General features: G+C 38.5%; 1 protein-coding gene across 1 annotated transcript in view; it reads left to right on the top strand.

Annotated features, from left to right (window-relative positions):
* Positions 1-11657, top strand: part of DPH6 (diphthamine biosynthesis 6) — a 215911-nt gene extending 204254 nt beyond the window's left edge. The window contains exon 15 of the mRNA XM_010574222.1: positions 11345-11657. Within this exon, the coding sequence (XP_010572524.1) occupies positions 11345-11460 (116 nt within the window). The 3' untranslated portion in view covers positions 11461-11657. The remainder of the gene's footprint in view (positions 1-11344) is intronic.
* The last annotated feature ends 4055 nt before the right edge of the window (positions 11658-15712 follow it).

Genomic DNA, 15712 nt, shown 5'->3' on the forward strand with positions numbered 1-15712 from the left:
TTGTGTAATAATTTAACTTTATTGCAGCCTCTTGTGATACGCTGTGGTATAAAATATGCAGTAATGTTTATTAAGCAATCATAAGACAGTCAGGTGTCTAGCCCTGTGACAGATATGATAGACTATTTTGGCATAAAGCCCACAGGTAACTTCCAAATAACCTGTAAACCACCCCAGCTGTTGATGGTGGAAGAGTGGCAGAGGCCTCTGAGCAGTGAAGTTGTTTGAAAACAGAGCAGGTGGAACACGTGCAGCAGTGCTCTTCTGGGACTCTGGTTTTAAATTCCAGAGATCCAAAAGCAGTCCAAGCAAAAGCATGACTCAGTTCTTGGCCACTGTATTGTTGTTCGTAAGTGTGCTCACTGTGGTGTGCTCTCAAGAGGAAGAAGAGGTGTACGGTGGGTTAGAATTTGGGGTCGCTTGTTGGCTTTTTCACAAATTACCTTAACAAATTGTGTAATTTTGGCACTGTTTTCTATGTCTCAGTTTCCTACCTGTCCTACGTTCCTTTTTCAGCTCTCTATTTTTTTTGTGTTGATGGTAAACTTTTTGTGGTAGACCTTGTCTGTTATTTAGTGTTTATTCAGTGCCTGATAAAATGACACGTAAGTCTTGCTGAAGGCTTTTATAAATTATGCTGTTAATAACTTCAAGTTAGAGCAAAAATGACTTGCAGCTCACATCACTATGTGGCCAAATTTCAGACCCTTTTTCTTTTATTTTGCTGTCGGTTGACACAGTTGAATGACTCTCCCAGTCTCCCGTTCCCAAATCTGTAACAAACTATGAGCTCACATTACACAGAAAGCACTAGCAGTGAGATTTATTTGTCATCCTTGGAGGCCATGAAGAGGAATAAAAGACTTTCATCTCACTCCTTTTATTCCGTGACTATAGGGAATAAGAGGGTACTGATATCTGGGGTCACTGCCATACAGGATACAAATCCAATTAATCTAAATCTGCCAGATCAAGGGGAGGTAGTTGGGTGGCTATCAAGAGCCCACAAACTTCTGGGTGAATCATCAGCAACCCCTGGCAGCATGATTTCCCCATTAAAAGAGAAGCTGGGTTTTGTTCCACCTCTAAGTACTGGTCTACCCTTCTTTTTAGCCTGCTCCAGCTAATTTTCCATCAGTTGTCAGATGTAGCAATAATGAAATTTTAGTCATTTGTAGACTCACTCTAGGATTAAATCGGTGACCTCAGGACGAAAGGCAGTGAATGCCATGACCACTTTTTGTTACCTCTTCCAGGCAGCTTTGATTAAACTGTGCTGTGAAGCCAGACCGCGATCAATATGAATGATCTTCATCGACCTAATAATATATTTAACACGTTTAGTGCACTTTTATCTGGTTTTGTTACGATAAGTTGTTTACATTAGTGCAGCAGATTGATTTAAAGTTTCAGAGCTCTTTACAATGGTAAACATCTAGAAAAAAACTCATTGGTTTGCACATGATACTATATATAAAAATGTAATGTACTGTGCAAGCTCCTCAGCAGGTGTAAATTAGCGTAGCTACAATTTACAGCAGTTGAGAATCTGGCCTAGAAACTGAAAATGATTATTCCATCAGTGTTATTTTAAATGATCACAGCTTAACTTGACATAAAGCAAGTACCATATGATCTTCGCCGTACTCAGTCTAAAGATGCTTACCACAAAGTCTTTTAGAAACCTTTTCTATTATTTGTAGACTTAAACTCTCGCACCAGCAGATGTATGTGGTATCTGCTAGTTATATAAATATCTCTTCGTGGTCAGGCCTTTTGGATGCACTGTGTCCAATCAGATATTTCTTAAACCCGTTGGTTTTGGAGACTATTTAGCAGACTTCAATAAACGAACAAATGTGGAAGCTGTACCAAACATATCATTTGGGAATGTCAAAGCACTTAACAAACATTGTTACAACCGAGTCCATGTGTAACCACTGAAGGACATATTTGCTTCAGTATGTCTCATGACAGCTTCTTAAAAAATACACTTAAGTGAATTTAACACTTGTGAAAGGTGCCAGATTGACAGGCCCTGGAGATAAAAGTTCTTGAATTACCAGCAGGCACAGCCGAGCTTCCCACACACGCTGCCCCACCAGTGTCCCCAACCCTACCTGGAGCGCACAGCAACCAACTGTCCTACAGCTTGCAAATCTGTGCCATCTCGTGCTCCTGGACTATGGGCCAAGAGTCAGTAGCTGTAATGTGACCTAAAGGTGAAAAAGCAAGTTCCATAATTACTGCACAGGTGCTGTTGCAGTTGATCATTTTCACAGCAAGTTTTCAATTAATCTGGGAGGGAAAAAAAAGTGCACATTTATCTGATTTTGCATACAACAAAAAACGTGTGTGTGAGCCTCTAGTGAATCCTGCAGTTTTACCTGTCCGCAGAGGAACATTCAGATGACTATATGAGCAAACAAATGCGTACACATACTGTGAAGTGCATTCTTAGATGCCTCTTGAAAAATGGGTCCTTACTGTTTCATATGTTTGTAATAATCTGTCTCCATTCATAACTCATCCCTGCTTGGTGTCATTACAGCCCATCCTCCCCAGAGATTCTGAACACAGCTGGCATACAAGTTCAATAACCATCCACCCTGTAAAGAGATTAGGTCGTTACAGGGTTGAAAGATAGTACACAGGGAAAACAGGCTCGTGATCTTTGCACTCTGTCATGGTTTTAGAAAAAGCACAAGTTCTTCCCTGAGTGATTGTACTCAGAAAGTTCAGTCCTCTGTTCTCTTTGAAATTATATTTAGACCTCACTGTGAGTACTGGAAGGGCATGTTTAAGTGTTTCTTTATTTAGTGCAGAAGGTTAATGACATTTTAAACAAAAGTGCACATTTATAACCTTGTATAGGCCAATTCTCAATCTGTATATAGGACATGGCTAAAAACGCAACACTGGAAAACACAAAGCAATGGGTTTTCATGCTCTGCTATTTTCTAAGCTATAGCCGGCAGCTTGAAAGAATTATTATGGATGCTAAATCTTAATTCTTTCTACTGAGAAACAGCCATAACTAATGTGCAGAGCATTTGTTTATCTTTAAAAGAGTCACATTTCTTTCTGCAGCTTGCCATTGATGTGCATGATAACATACCTAATTTGACTGGTACTGTTTGTACTTCGGAAGGTAACTTCTGTATATCCAGAGAGAGTTAGGTGGCATATGATTGTTTTAGGGGTGGAGTTTGGGATTGAAATTATAATTGTTACAACTATCAGTATAAAACCTCATTTGAGGATTATGATTGCCTGATTTGCTTACCACCTCAGCATTCCTGGTGCATCTGTCACACTGTACAGCTTTAGGAAGAGTCCATACCAGCCTTCAAACTAAGCTGAAGTTTAGGTTTCAAAATGTGGAAGGAAGTTCAGAGAATGTATACTTGGAAAAGGATGTTTTAGGATGGTAGTATCCATGAACTCTGCTTGAATATCTTACCTCACCCAGCCTCAATTCTCCTGTGCAGCCTGTCTGCTGGAAAAAAAGAGATGGACCGTTTTGGGCCATCTTCTCCTTCACAGGTTTGTTCTTTTTAGTATGTGGTTTCATGTTTTGTCTAGCCTAGTTTCAAATATCCAATGTAGCTGAGTCAGGTTTTGTTTTGCACTGCTTTTTTTTCACTGCTTGTATTTGCATAGTACCCCAATGGCATTTTCATTTCATTCATTTTATTACATAGTTCCTAATTTTAACTATATCATGTTATAAATCCCACTTCAATCTGCTACCTATTACCTGCAAGTACTACTAAGTCTTTTTTCATCAACCACCTTTTTAAGATTTTTAAGACAGTAGCCGGCCTTTTGCTTGCAGAAGGGCAAACAGCTTTTCTTGTTTGCTAATAAGAGGGGAGGAGAATGCCAGGGACCTTCTCTTACAGAATGACAATAGTCCACTCCCAGAAAAATGCAGAGGAAGGGAAATAGTTGTTTACCTGTTTTTCCTAAGATGTACAGTATACTTGGGCACCACTGAAAACATTATTTAGAAGCAAATGCTTCCTATAGTTTACTGACCCCATTCTGAAGGATGTGTCTCAGTTTGTTAGTTTGAAAAGTCTTTATAGATGTGAAGTGTTATTTTTAATTTCGTTTAGGAAAGGCCAGAAATTAGAATTCTGTAATAGGGAGGGAGAGAGGTTCTTTCATGACTGAGTTAAACAGAAACCTTCAGAAGAATAGAAAGGGGTTGGTTCGTTCTCATCTTCATGTAACTTGAATTACAGGGTTTAGTAAGTGAAACGGATCATAAGCAAAACCCTGCAGAGTCCAGAAAGCTCTAATTAACGCCCACAGTGAGTAACTTTTCTGAAATTGGTCTTTAATCAAACTTTGCTCTCAAAACAAAACAAGGTGTCGTGGCAGCTTGATAAAAGAGATGCATTGCCGAGGCTGACAGGCCCACAATCAAACCAGCACTAAAAATAACTGTTTTGTCTACTAATTTTCTTTCAGATTCTAAAAAAACGCATTAGCTACAGTCTAAAAAAACTTCCGTAGTTACTCAGCCAAGTGACTCAGCTCTAGAAAAGTGAGGTTCCTGTAAATGCTAATGCCCTCCCTGGTTATGAGTGAGCCCTCTTTCCTTCCTTCCTACACCCTCCCGCCAAAGCACAGGAACAGCAGAGAGGTCGGTGAGGCTGGGAGGGGAAGAGGCGACTTCTGGATTCCTTCAGAGCTGCTCATTTGAGGCCAGCTGTCCCTCTCCTCTTGCTGCTGGTGGTGCAGAGCTCGGGCATCCTCCCTGACTAACTAGTCTCGATTAAGATAAGCCAATCACTCATCTTTCTTGTACCTCCCATGAACAGTAAGGTCCACAGCTGCTACCTTGCACACTCACAACTCCTCGCTGATTCCGAGAGCAGGAGTTATCATGCAGGGAAACACAGCTCCTTTTCCTCTTCCTCTTCCTCTGCTCAGCTGTAGAAAGAATTGCTCTGACTCCTGTGGGTACCCCTCCAAGCCTACAGCAATTTTCATTATGTTTTCACTGTAGCCTGTGTAAAAACATTGCTAGAATTGTTTTTTCACGTTTGGGATAGATTCCAAAGGGACAAGAAGTCCACTGCACAAAGAGGACTAGCAGTAAAATATAATGAAACTATAGTCTTCCCTTTATAGCAGATTTTTATCTCAGTACAAGAAAGACACAGACCTGTTGGAACGGGTCCAGAGGAGGCCACAAAAATGATCAGGGGGCTGGAGCACCTCCCCTGTGAGGACAGGCTGAGAGAGTTGGGGTTGTTCAGCCTGGAGAAGAGAAGGCTCCGGGGAGACCTTATAGCAGCCTGCCAGTACCTAAAGGGGCCTACAGGAAAGATGGGGAGGGACTTCTTAACAGGGCCTGTAGCGATAGGACAACATTCAAGGTCAGGTTGGACGGGGCTCTGAGCAACCTGATCTAGTTGAAAATGTCCCTGCTCATTGCAGGGGGGGTGGAATAGATGACCTTTAAACATCCCTTCCAACCCAAACTCTTCTATGGTTCTAAGATTCTATGCTTTCATTTGGTGAATGGTCTGCTGGGTGAAGTGTTACCCTGTTTTGTATGTGTCTGTACCTACAACTCACAGTATTTTATGACCAAAATGGCAGAGTCCCATCAGTCTGGACCCTAATAAACATATCCTTCACAGAAGAGGTTGCAGTCATCTGAAATGGTTCTTTGGTATTACAGAAAAGCCGAAAGAGGATAGCTAACATTGGCTTTAGTGCTTCCAGTCCAGGCTGTATTTTCATTTGTTATGTGATTACTTGAAAAAAACATTTTCATTGTTACAACTAAAACTAGTTTGGTGCGAGAAGCAAGAATCCCTTCGATATAGATGGATCCATAAATGCAAGACAAACTGAAATGAAATGTGACGAATCCTTGAAGATATGTTTTTATGAAAGAATTGTTTGCAAATACAGATGTGCAGATCTGAGTGGCTGCTTTGGCATCTGACCAGGCACGTGTTTGTAGAGACCTGAGTTCCAAATGCAACTGCAGATCCCCCTGTAATTTCTTTTTTTTTTTTAATTTGGGGGTATGTATACTTTACAAATAGGCCTGAAACAGTAAATTTGGGGGGGTTCTGGAGTCTAAATTATGCCAGTTACTTTTTAATTTTTTTTAAACAAATGTTATTACATATTTACCATTCAACAGGAAAGCTCATTCATCAATTGTTGACTTTGAAAGAAGGGAGAGAAATCTAGACACAGCTTAAGAAATCTTCACAACACAGATTAGATTTTGAAAGTTATGTAGCAAAGAATACAAATTCTTTTATTGTCATAGTTTCAAAGACTGGCTTAGGTAATCACGGATTTAAAGCAGTTTCACAGCTTTATCCAAATTCATATGGGTCGTTTGTCTCATATATCATGGCAACAGACTTCCCTGCAATTCAAAGCAGCTGCTTAACTCGTATTCAGATAAATATCCCAGGCCAGAGTGATTGAAGTGTATCATCAGTATTGCATGAAGGAGCTTGGATCATCTCTAGAGCTGTGCCTAATCTGGTCTGCCAAAAGGTGCCATGGAACTTCCCTTGTTACCAGTCCTTAAGAAAACTCAGTTACACCCCAGTCATCATAAGAAGTATGCAAATCTTCACTATCCTGATATTATAAATAAGTAGGCAAAGACAGACTGTAACAACTCCCTCAAAACCAGAAGGACCAAGGGAAATTATTTATCCTAGTAATAACTAGGATAAATAATCAGGAGTGGTCGGCTTCCAAAGCAAGTTCTGTTTCCATCCTCGTATGTTTAGTTATTGTTGATTTCCCTCTTTTTGTGCAGATGAATGTTTCCCACTTGAAAAAAAATCAAGACTGACTTCAAATTTTATAATTTTGGAAGAAATTTATAAAAGCATTGAGTAACATATCTTTGGCCAGTTTTCCCTGGAACTGGTAGGCTCTTAGTATTTTTTAAGATCTAGCTGATATGTTTTCAAAATGGAAACACAATTATTTACAGGATGTTGCCTCCACTTCTGCTGTGGGCAAAGCAATTTTGAAAACCCAGTCCCTTAACACAGAAATGACCAACATGACCAATGTGAAATAATGTCATCAAGAATAGTAAAGAAAACCATAAGGTACCATATGAAAAGCCAAGTATTGGACTATGCAAAATTTCCACGTTACTGTCATTTAAAATCTTCACAGCTGCAACAAAAAATCAGTACAAAATCATATTTTGCAAAGTGACTTGCTTTTATATTCCAACAGTATATTTTTGTTTACTGGGCTTGATTTTATTTTGGACAGAAAGGTATTAATTAAAATGAAGGAAGCAAATTGTACAGGTTTTGTTTTAAAATCTTATATTCCACTATATAATTTTATATTATCTTAAGTAAAAGTGTGAGAAAAACCATGAACTGTAAAACCAGATAATTTTTTAAAAGCACATTTGCCTTCCTTGCTATGGTTGTAAACCACAGAGACAGTCAGCTGGATGTTTAAGAAAGGAAGGGGGGTTCTCCAGTTCCTCATGTTTCACCTTTTCATTGCCCTGCCTGATCATTTAAGGCAGAGGCTTGTTCCAGACAGCTTCAATTAAACTATGCTGTGAAACGGTATATAGATCAATGGAAATAATCCATAACAAGAGGCTAATCATGTATTTAACAGTGTTCAGTCCAGTTCAATCACCTTCTACCATTTCTGTGGCTTTACATTCATGTGGCAAAGCCCTGAAAGTGTATATGTATTTTTTAATCCATCTCATTAGTGACCATATGCTTTGGCTTCAAGGGAGACAAGAACTGTCTGCAATCTGCCAGGGATTTAGGGACATCAATAATTTGTGAATAGTCATGTTGGTACTGGTCGAAGGGTTAAGTGTTCTGCACACGAGGGGCACATCTTTTGGGACTGGCACTCTTAGTCAACTGTTAGGAACCTGATCCCCTGTGACGCATCTTTTCAAAGTACATGCTGCATGTCAGATCTCCCCAGCTGAAGCAATGGAGCTTTATTAGCTCAGGGATTTAAAACCTGCTCTCAGCAATGTAACAATATCTTTTGGTTAAAAAGTGAAGGAAAGATAGTAGTTGTAATATGAAGGTGATTTTTTATGTATTGGGCTAAATGTGATCTTCCTTTTTGTTACCGTTTTCCTTTTCAATATGAGCTATTAGATTACTCCTCCCCTGCAAATATGCAGTGAAGCAAGAGTATGGCAGCAATAACAGGGACCTGATTTTGGAAACATCAGTGGATTCTGTGGCCTCACTTCACACTGCCTAAATCCTGCTGAAGCCAATGACAGCACAGATGTAAAAATCACCTTCCTAATCATTTGGAATGACCCTTTAGGGGCTCCCAGGACATTGTTTTATCTACTTAGTGTGAAAAGCACCTTTAAAAACAATAGCTTACGGTGTTAGATTGTGCCATGTTATACAGAAGAGCTGCTAAGTCAGTGTGAGAGATCAACAAACTATTGATCTCGGTATCCTGTCCTTACAGCGGAATGGCAGAAATAGACTGTAATGCCAGAATTTTTGGTGAGAGAGGGAAAGACTCAGAATTATTTTTGCTCGTTTTAAGTTTTGGTTATGTCCACATCCCTCAGCTGTACTCAGGTCAATAGAAAAATGCATAGTGGTGCAGAAAGAAACACCATATGGAACCTGTGCCCGGAACTTCTGCTGATCAGTTGGGAGTACCAGGGATCCATCTTACAGGATGAAGCTTGCCTGCTTTCAGCAAATTTCATGTAGTAATAATAATTAATGCAGATTGTCACAGGAAATGAAAACAGGCACACTACACACGACTTGTTTGCTGCTTGCTAATCAGCTACTTCTCTTTGTACTTTAATAAACATTCTGTATCAGGGCAGATTAAATAACTTTAAGACCAACAGTAATCATACAGAGCTCCTGTTAAAGCTCCAGCAAACACACTCACTGAAACCCTCTGTCCTTTACTTGTTTTCCCTTTTAAGATCAAGCAAACATTTCCATAGGTGATATAAAAGAAAGAAATTTTTCAAATCTTTGTATTCGAACAAAGAGTTACATGCTTCAGAAAACACTCATACTCATGACTGAGGCTCTTACTTATCTAAAAGCATCATTTGCATGAGTGAAGAAAATATAGATTGTGTCTTTATTAGTGTCACATCATTAAAAATATACAATTAGTATTGGATAATTTAGAGTAACTTATTATAGCAGGTAAAATGTATAGCTGTCAATTTGGGGATTGGGTCAGCTATGATTACATAGACCGCCACAAATTTACTAATTGTGCATTGTTTTCTGTGGGACCCTGGAGTACAATTTTACTGTCTTAGAAGATCCAGACTCCTCTTTTCAGGGGAAATTTCCGTGAGCAGACTTTTATCCACAATTTTTAGATGTTTAAAGATATATGTCTAACGTAGAGTGTTTTCCTATCAAACTATTTGATTTACAAGCATAATAAAACATTTAGAGGCATATGTCCCAGATTTTCATCCACATTTTAGCCATACATGTAGGCTTTGCTGCAGCAGTTTGCACTTGCAATAGAAAAGGCGGTGGTCTTTTGGAAAGGTGGCTCTTTCTGGCTGGCAACCAAGTCCACTAGGGCATGTTCAAATGTAAATATTTATGGCTATTTTGGCCACCTCAAAAAACCAAAAGAATGGACTTGTATTTCCAGATACCTCACTTTCAAATTCTCCCTTTGAAAGTAATACCTGGTTTTGTTATGGTAGCCTTTAGCACTGTTTCACAGCTTTTAAGCCTGCGAAAAAAGTTAAAGACTAAAATTATATTTGCACAATTTTAATAGAAGAAAAAAAGGAAATGTAATTTTAATAGGGTGGAATTGGTGATTTTTGAGGTGGCTTGCCTTTACCCACTTCCACTTAAAGCCTTCTGAGCCAGCATAGCTATAAAGTTTTCTGAAGTCAAAGTTTAGAATGAAAATGTTAGCTGATGCTTAATTATTGGGTCACTGCTGAATGTCTGCAATACATGGACTGAATCTCTCTTTACACACAACATGAAGAAGTCCTTTGACCTTTGAGGTGACTGCTGATCTTTAGCTCACCCTTGTCTGTTTTCACCTCTCATGTCAGTGATGTTAACACAAAAGGAAGTCAGCAGAATTTCAGAGGACTGGTACTGTCTTCACAGTATTTTGTGGGTAGCATCGCCATTCTTACATCAATTTATGCTACTGCTGCCAGGTAACAAGAGAAGAGTTTTGGCTTCAGTGAATACAATTGCAAAATTCATGTTTTATCTTGGATGAGGTAACACTTTGACTGAACTGCCTATTCACAGTTTCACAGACAGTGACGCCAAAAAAAAAACCTCTGACAGTCTTCAAGTTCTGCCCTCTTTACACCCTCTCTAGCCAAGATTGCTTAGTGTTATGAAGAATTGCCATAATCACAGAAGCTGCAGACAGAAATAACTTATTGCCACCAAAACCCATGCAGGCCATACCTTTCCATTAGGAAACCATCTTTTGTCGGGTCATTTGGAGGGGTTTTGGTAGTCTTCTTTAAGGGTTCTGTGTGGCTGGATTTCTAGCATGTCCACTGAGGCTGCAACATGACCAGAAATGTCTCAATGCTGAGTTTAAGTTTTCCATTTTTAGTTCTCTCCCATATTCTCCTAATTAGATCCTCTTCATTATTAATTCTGTTCCCATAACGGACTTCGAATTTACAAACTTTTGCCACACATACCAGTCCCTTTAGAGCTCTTTATAGCCAGATTCTGTATTTTTAGCAGTTTGAATCTCTCTGTAATTCTAGATATGCAGTCATATATTTTGCTGTCCCTAGACTTCCTCCATTACATCTTCATTGTGGCATACTTCCATTGATTTCAAATGGAAAACATGATGTTTTAAAAAATGGCCCACTTTAACTTCTAGTAGATTGATGCACCACAGTGGGACTTGAGAGCAGAATTCCGTTTACAAATACGTGCTGATCATCCAAATACCAAAGATGACAAAGAACTGAATTTCAGCTGGCCTTTAGTTATTTTTACTACCTGCACTTAGTTTCAGCTTGCTATATCTGTAATCAACAGACCACTCACTCACTCAAGGTTGAGGAACATGCTTTTAACTGTTTTGCTGAATTATGGCCTTAGGCAACGTGTAAAGTTAATCTCAAATTAGTCGATGAGAAGGTGGGAGATGATGATTCTTCCTTCTGTATAAACTTAAGAGTTGCATTTCACTTCCTTTTGTTAATTGCTACTCCACAATAATTTTCAAAAATGTATTTAGAAATCATTTTTAAGAGATAGGACACCATAGAAAATGAGACAAAGAGGATTCATTAATTGTTTTGTTTCTATTTTAGGACTGCAAGAATACCTTGAAAAATATTTGGGCAAGAAGACCCCAGCTCTGATTTTAGTACCTGTGGTGGATTTACCTGGCAAAGAAGTTATTCATATAACATGCTGGCTAAGCTAGCAGTTTAAAAGAGAGGAGTTGGTATCAAAACACACAATCCATCCAGGAGAGAACAAAGAAAAGAATTGATCATAACTCTGTCAGATACTTTCATTAAGCAATATTGTTTGTTTTAAGCGGAGTCATATTTAGCTTGTTAATGATGCCTCATGATACGTGACAGAGTCAGCTTTGTATGAACAATAAAGGTTTCTTTTCAAAATATTGTGCTTTTTTCTCACTTATTTTTAGATATGTTCTGGTAATAGCAGGTGGCTCTTGGGAGATGTCAGTCGCTCTGATCACATCAGTTCTTTTGTTTGATATATTTAGGCCTGGTTACAATAAACCGATAATAACTTCAGATCTTTTGGATGGAGGTGAAACCACAACATTAGCTCCAATACTCTTTTAAAGACTTGATTCCTTTCAATTCTATGCTGAATTTACTGACTTCAGGCCAACTCATGAAGACCTTATTTGTGGCCAGGTTTTAACCCTGTTCTTGCACCAGGGAAGAATTATTCGGAGGGGTATTCAGGATGCACATTTTACCAAAGCAAATAATGGAGATGATGGCCAGTCTGTAGGATTTGCCATCCCACTTTCTGAGGCAATAGTGGGTATCCTTATGCTTTACATCTGGTAGACAGCTCTTATTAAAGAGCTACCAGTATTCCCCAGGGCTTCAGTCTTCTCCAGAAAATCAACAGGAGTTTTACCACTGCTTTCATTCGAACAGGCTCAGACACACAGGTGAAGCTCCTATCGGTTTTGTTGCAACTGATATTTTACTCATAACATGATAGAAGATCAGTATAGGAGAGAAAGCCTTTTGGACTTTGCTTGAGGCAGTAAGGCACTGTAAGGAAATCTCATTTTCAGACAAAGGCTATAAAATTAAACTTTCAAGAAAGAATATCAAACCTTTGCCTTGCTTACGTTCTGCATCTATATATTCTCATTGCTTCTCTTCCAGCGTGTGAGCACTGGAGCTACATGACCAGCACTCCAGTTGTCCTTCTCTTACACCAGCATATATCTGAGATACCTCCACAAAAGTCAACTGCATGGCAGTAAGTTTACACTGGGGTGACTAAGAGGTGAACTTAGCACTCCAGCTTCGTTTTCTTACCGCTGCCAGGTATGCACTTGGCAGCAGCTGATACGAAACCAGTGACTAAAGACAAGAGGATCCTCCTCTGTTAGAGGCTTTGCATGTCCAGCGTACTATGCTGATCATTACTTGGAAATAGAGACTCTTAAATGTTATTGTTCCTTACTATTACATCAAGTAATATAGCAGAGCTGCCATCCTCTTTAGTAAGAATTGCTTTTTTCACAGTTAATCAAATATTTTTGGAAGGGGGAAGGCCAAGAGCTTTTTATATACCAGTGTATAAATACATGGATGTATTAAATTAAATTTCTTTTTTAAAAAGGGAAGAATTTGTTAACAATACATTAGTTCATTAGCATTCAGTATCATTTTTAGGTTAGACTTAAACATATTTGATCCTCGTTCTTTCCCACGATCAGAAGAGAGCTTGTTAATACCTGGATGTGCCTGTTTTGTTTGAATTCTACTCTTTTAGAAGGCTAAATCATTTTCTTGCCTCTCCCTGGAAATGCCAGTATTTTATTTCTCTCAGTGTGGAGTGCCCACAGACCAAAGGCACAAGCTGGACTGAAACAGGAGAAGAGAGGGAGACAGTACTTTCAGAGAGATGAGGATGAAGCTTAATTTTTCAGAGATACAGATGGAAGCCAAGTCGATGGCATAAGTTTGACTGTGTCTCCTGTAGCAGTCATTTTTTTCATAGTGAGTATAAAAACAATACCGAAACATGTTTGGGATCTTGGCTTTTGAACCGTAGTGCGTATTTTAAGATGGCAGGATATTTGCTCCTAAAGAAACCAGCTTTTCCTGCAAGTTTTCCTGCAAGATTCGTGACTCAAGCTATCCTTCTTTTCCCCAGTAGAGGTGCATTGAAAAATGGTAACAGAATGCATTAGTTTGAAAAACAGTGTAATCTTTTTTTTTTTTCCTCAACAGGAAGCAAACCTTTTCCTTTTTTGAGACAACTGGAACTTCAATGGGTTTACTTTGTGAATAGCTAAAAAAGAATAGTTTGCTGACTTTTTCTCCTTGAGAGGCTTCATACAGCTTCTAAGTGGTGTAACTAAAAATATAAGCTGGGTCTGCGTTGTTTTAAGTATGAACAAGGCAATTTGTTCAACATTGATATGCAAGGTAGGTGAGTAAAGTGCTGCTCCATATAGAGACCTAAGACTTTTATAACAGAAAGAAATAACACCAGTTTATCTGCCTTATGCTGCCATACTTTCATCATAATTACTGGGTCCTACTGTGAATAAGTTGTTTCACAGAGCTCTTTTTCACTTTCTTTGTAACAAAAGTGCTAGGAGCACACACACGCACACACATACGCATGCGTTTTAGTGAAAAGAGGGAAAGATATCTAATACTCAAAATTTATAGATGCAGGGTTTGTTGGGGTTTTTTTTTTCACTAGCTTTGCTGAGCATTTACCCCAGCAGGTTTTAATCTTGAGGCTATAAATTCACATACTGTGCTAAGACACTGGCTTTGAGGACTTTATATATATACACAAATTCTTTTGTTTCTCTGATTTTTACTAAGCCTGCAGGAAAATGTTTCGTATGCATATTATGACACAAAAAGTTGGCTGATCTAGGTTCCAGCACTGAGAACACAGAAGGGCTATGTAATAGGTGGGAAAAATGTCTTTAAAAATGTAACCCGAGGTTTTAATTTTTTCTTTCTCTGCTGTAACAAGTGTTAGAATATGGCTTACACTTCTTTTATTTTTTTCCAGAAGAAATCTATGTCTTGTTATAGTTCTCTGTGTCAGTGAAATTTTGTCTCCTGCCCTCTTTAAAAATCTCTGTATATCAATTTCTTTAATTGTTTGAAAGCATGTTAAAGTGAACTGACCAAATGGGACTGCAAGACCAAAACTGATTTAATAACTTTGCATTTTACTCATTTTAAAACCCAGTGATGGCTACAGTACCAGTGAGCCTTTACAATGCACATGGCTAAGCTGCTATAAAGGCACCAGAGCTGATCTTCCTAAATAGATTTTAAAATGACATTGAGATATTTTAAGCAGAGATTATTTAATTTTTTTTCCCTGTGAGTTTTATAGTTAGGTGATCCAGGAGCTGATTTGTTACACCAGATAGCATGGGTGCATCTTTCCTCTTAGCCTTCAGAAGTCTGACAGGCATTGGAAGCAAGATGCCTCCTGAGTATTAGAGAGGTGATCTGAAGCAGCTCTTCTCCTTCAAGGACATCCTGTTCAATCCATTATCTCCTGCCTGTGTGCAGTAGTCTAGTCTATCAAAATACAGTGATTGAATATAACTTTTATTTCAAATAAATGAATGCATTGATTTAATAAAAGGTTTGTACTGCATGGTATAATAGTTCTCTAAATGAACACTGAAATCCTAAAACAGAGAAACTTTTCATGTGTCCAAGTTAAAGCTTTGTTACTTCTTTCAGGATGGGTTTGCTGAAGCAAGCCTAGTTTATTCTGTGTGTTAAACTGTCCTGAGCTCTCTGAGTACTAACTGGCACTTATTATTTTAAGTAACCTGCTTTTACTATTATAAATGTCTGGCATTGGGAATACATATTAAGAATACTTGACAATTTACTAATTTATGATCTCTTTAGTTGTATTTTAATATTTTTGGCAAGCCAGCCTGTGTTGATGTATTAGCCAAACATTCAAAATACAGACTTGAGATCTTGAAAGCTTCTTTTTTTCCAACTTTCATCTGAACACTGAATATTTTTGACATATTTTAAATTTTAATTTTAAAAAACAGACTGGGTACCTGTGAACTGAACCCGTATGTTACATGCAAGTGCCCTTTTGCTGATGACTCACTGCTCACAATTTCTTGGCTTTGACTTCTGTTGGATTAATTCATGGCTAGGATTTGCCCGTGGTTTCCTGCTTTTTCTCGTTTTTTAGAGCACTGTCTGCTTTTTCCCTATATGCCCAAATAGTCAGGTTGTTCTGAGGATCTTCTCACAGGGCATGTCACTGGCAGCAGTCTCCTTGTCATTGCCTTGACTCTCCATTTCATTTGCAATGTTTGAAAACCATTTCTTGGATATGTCTGCTCGTCCTCCATTTCCTAGTATATTGTTATTTTGTGATTGTATCATTTAATCCTAAATCATTTTGAAATACCGTTTGCATAATTTAACCCA

This window comes from Haliaeetus leucocephalus, unplaced genomic scaffold (assembly GCF_000737465.1).
Source record: "Haliaeetus leucocephalus isolate CR32 unplaced genomic scaffold, Haliaeetus_leucocephalus-4.0 Scaffold417, whole genome shotgun sequence".
In the NCBI taxonomy this organism is placed as follows: domain Eukaryota; kingdom Metazoa; phylum Chordata; class Aves; order Accipitriformes; family Accipitridae; genus Haliaeetus; species Haliaeetus leucocephalus.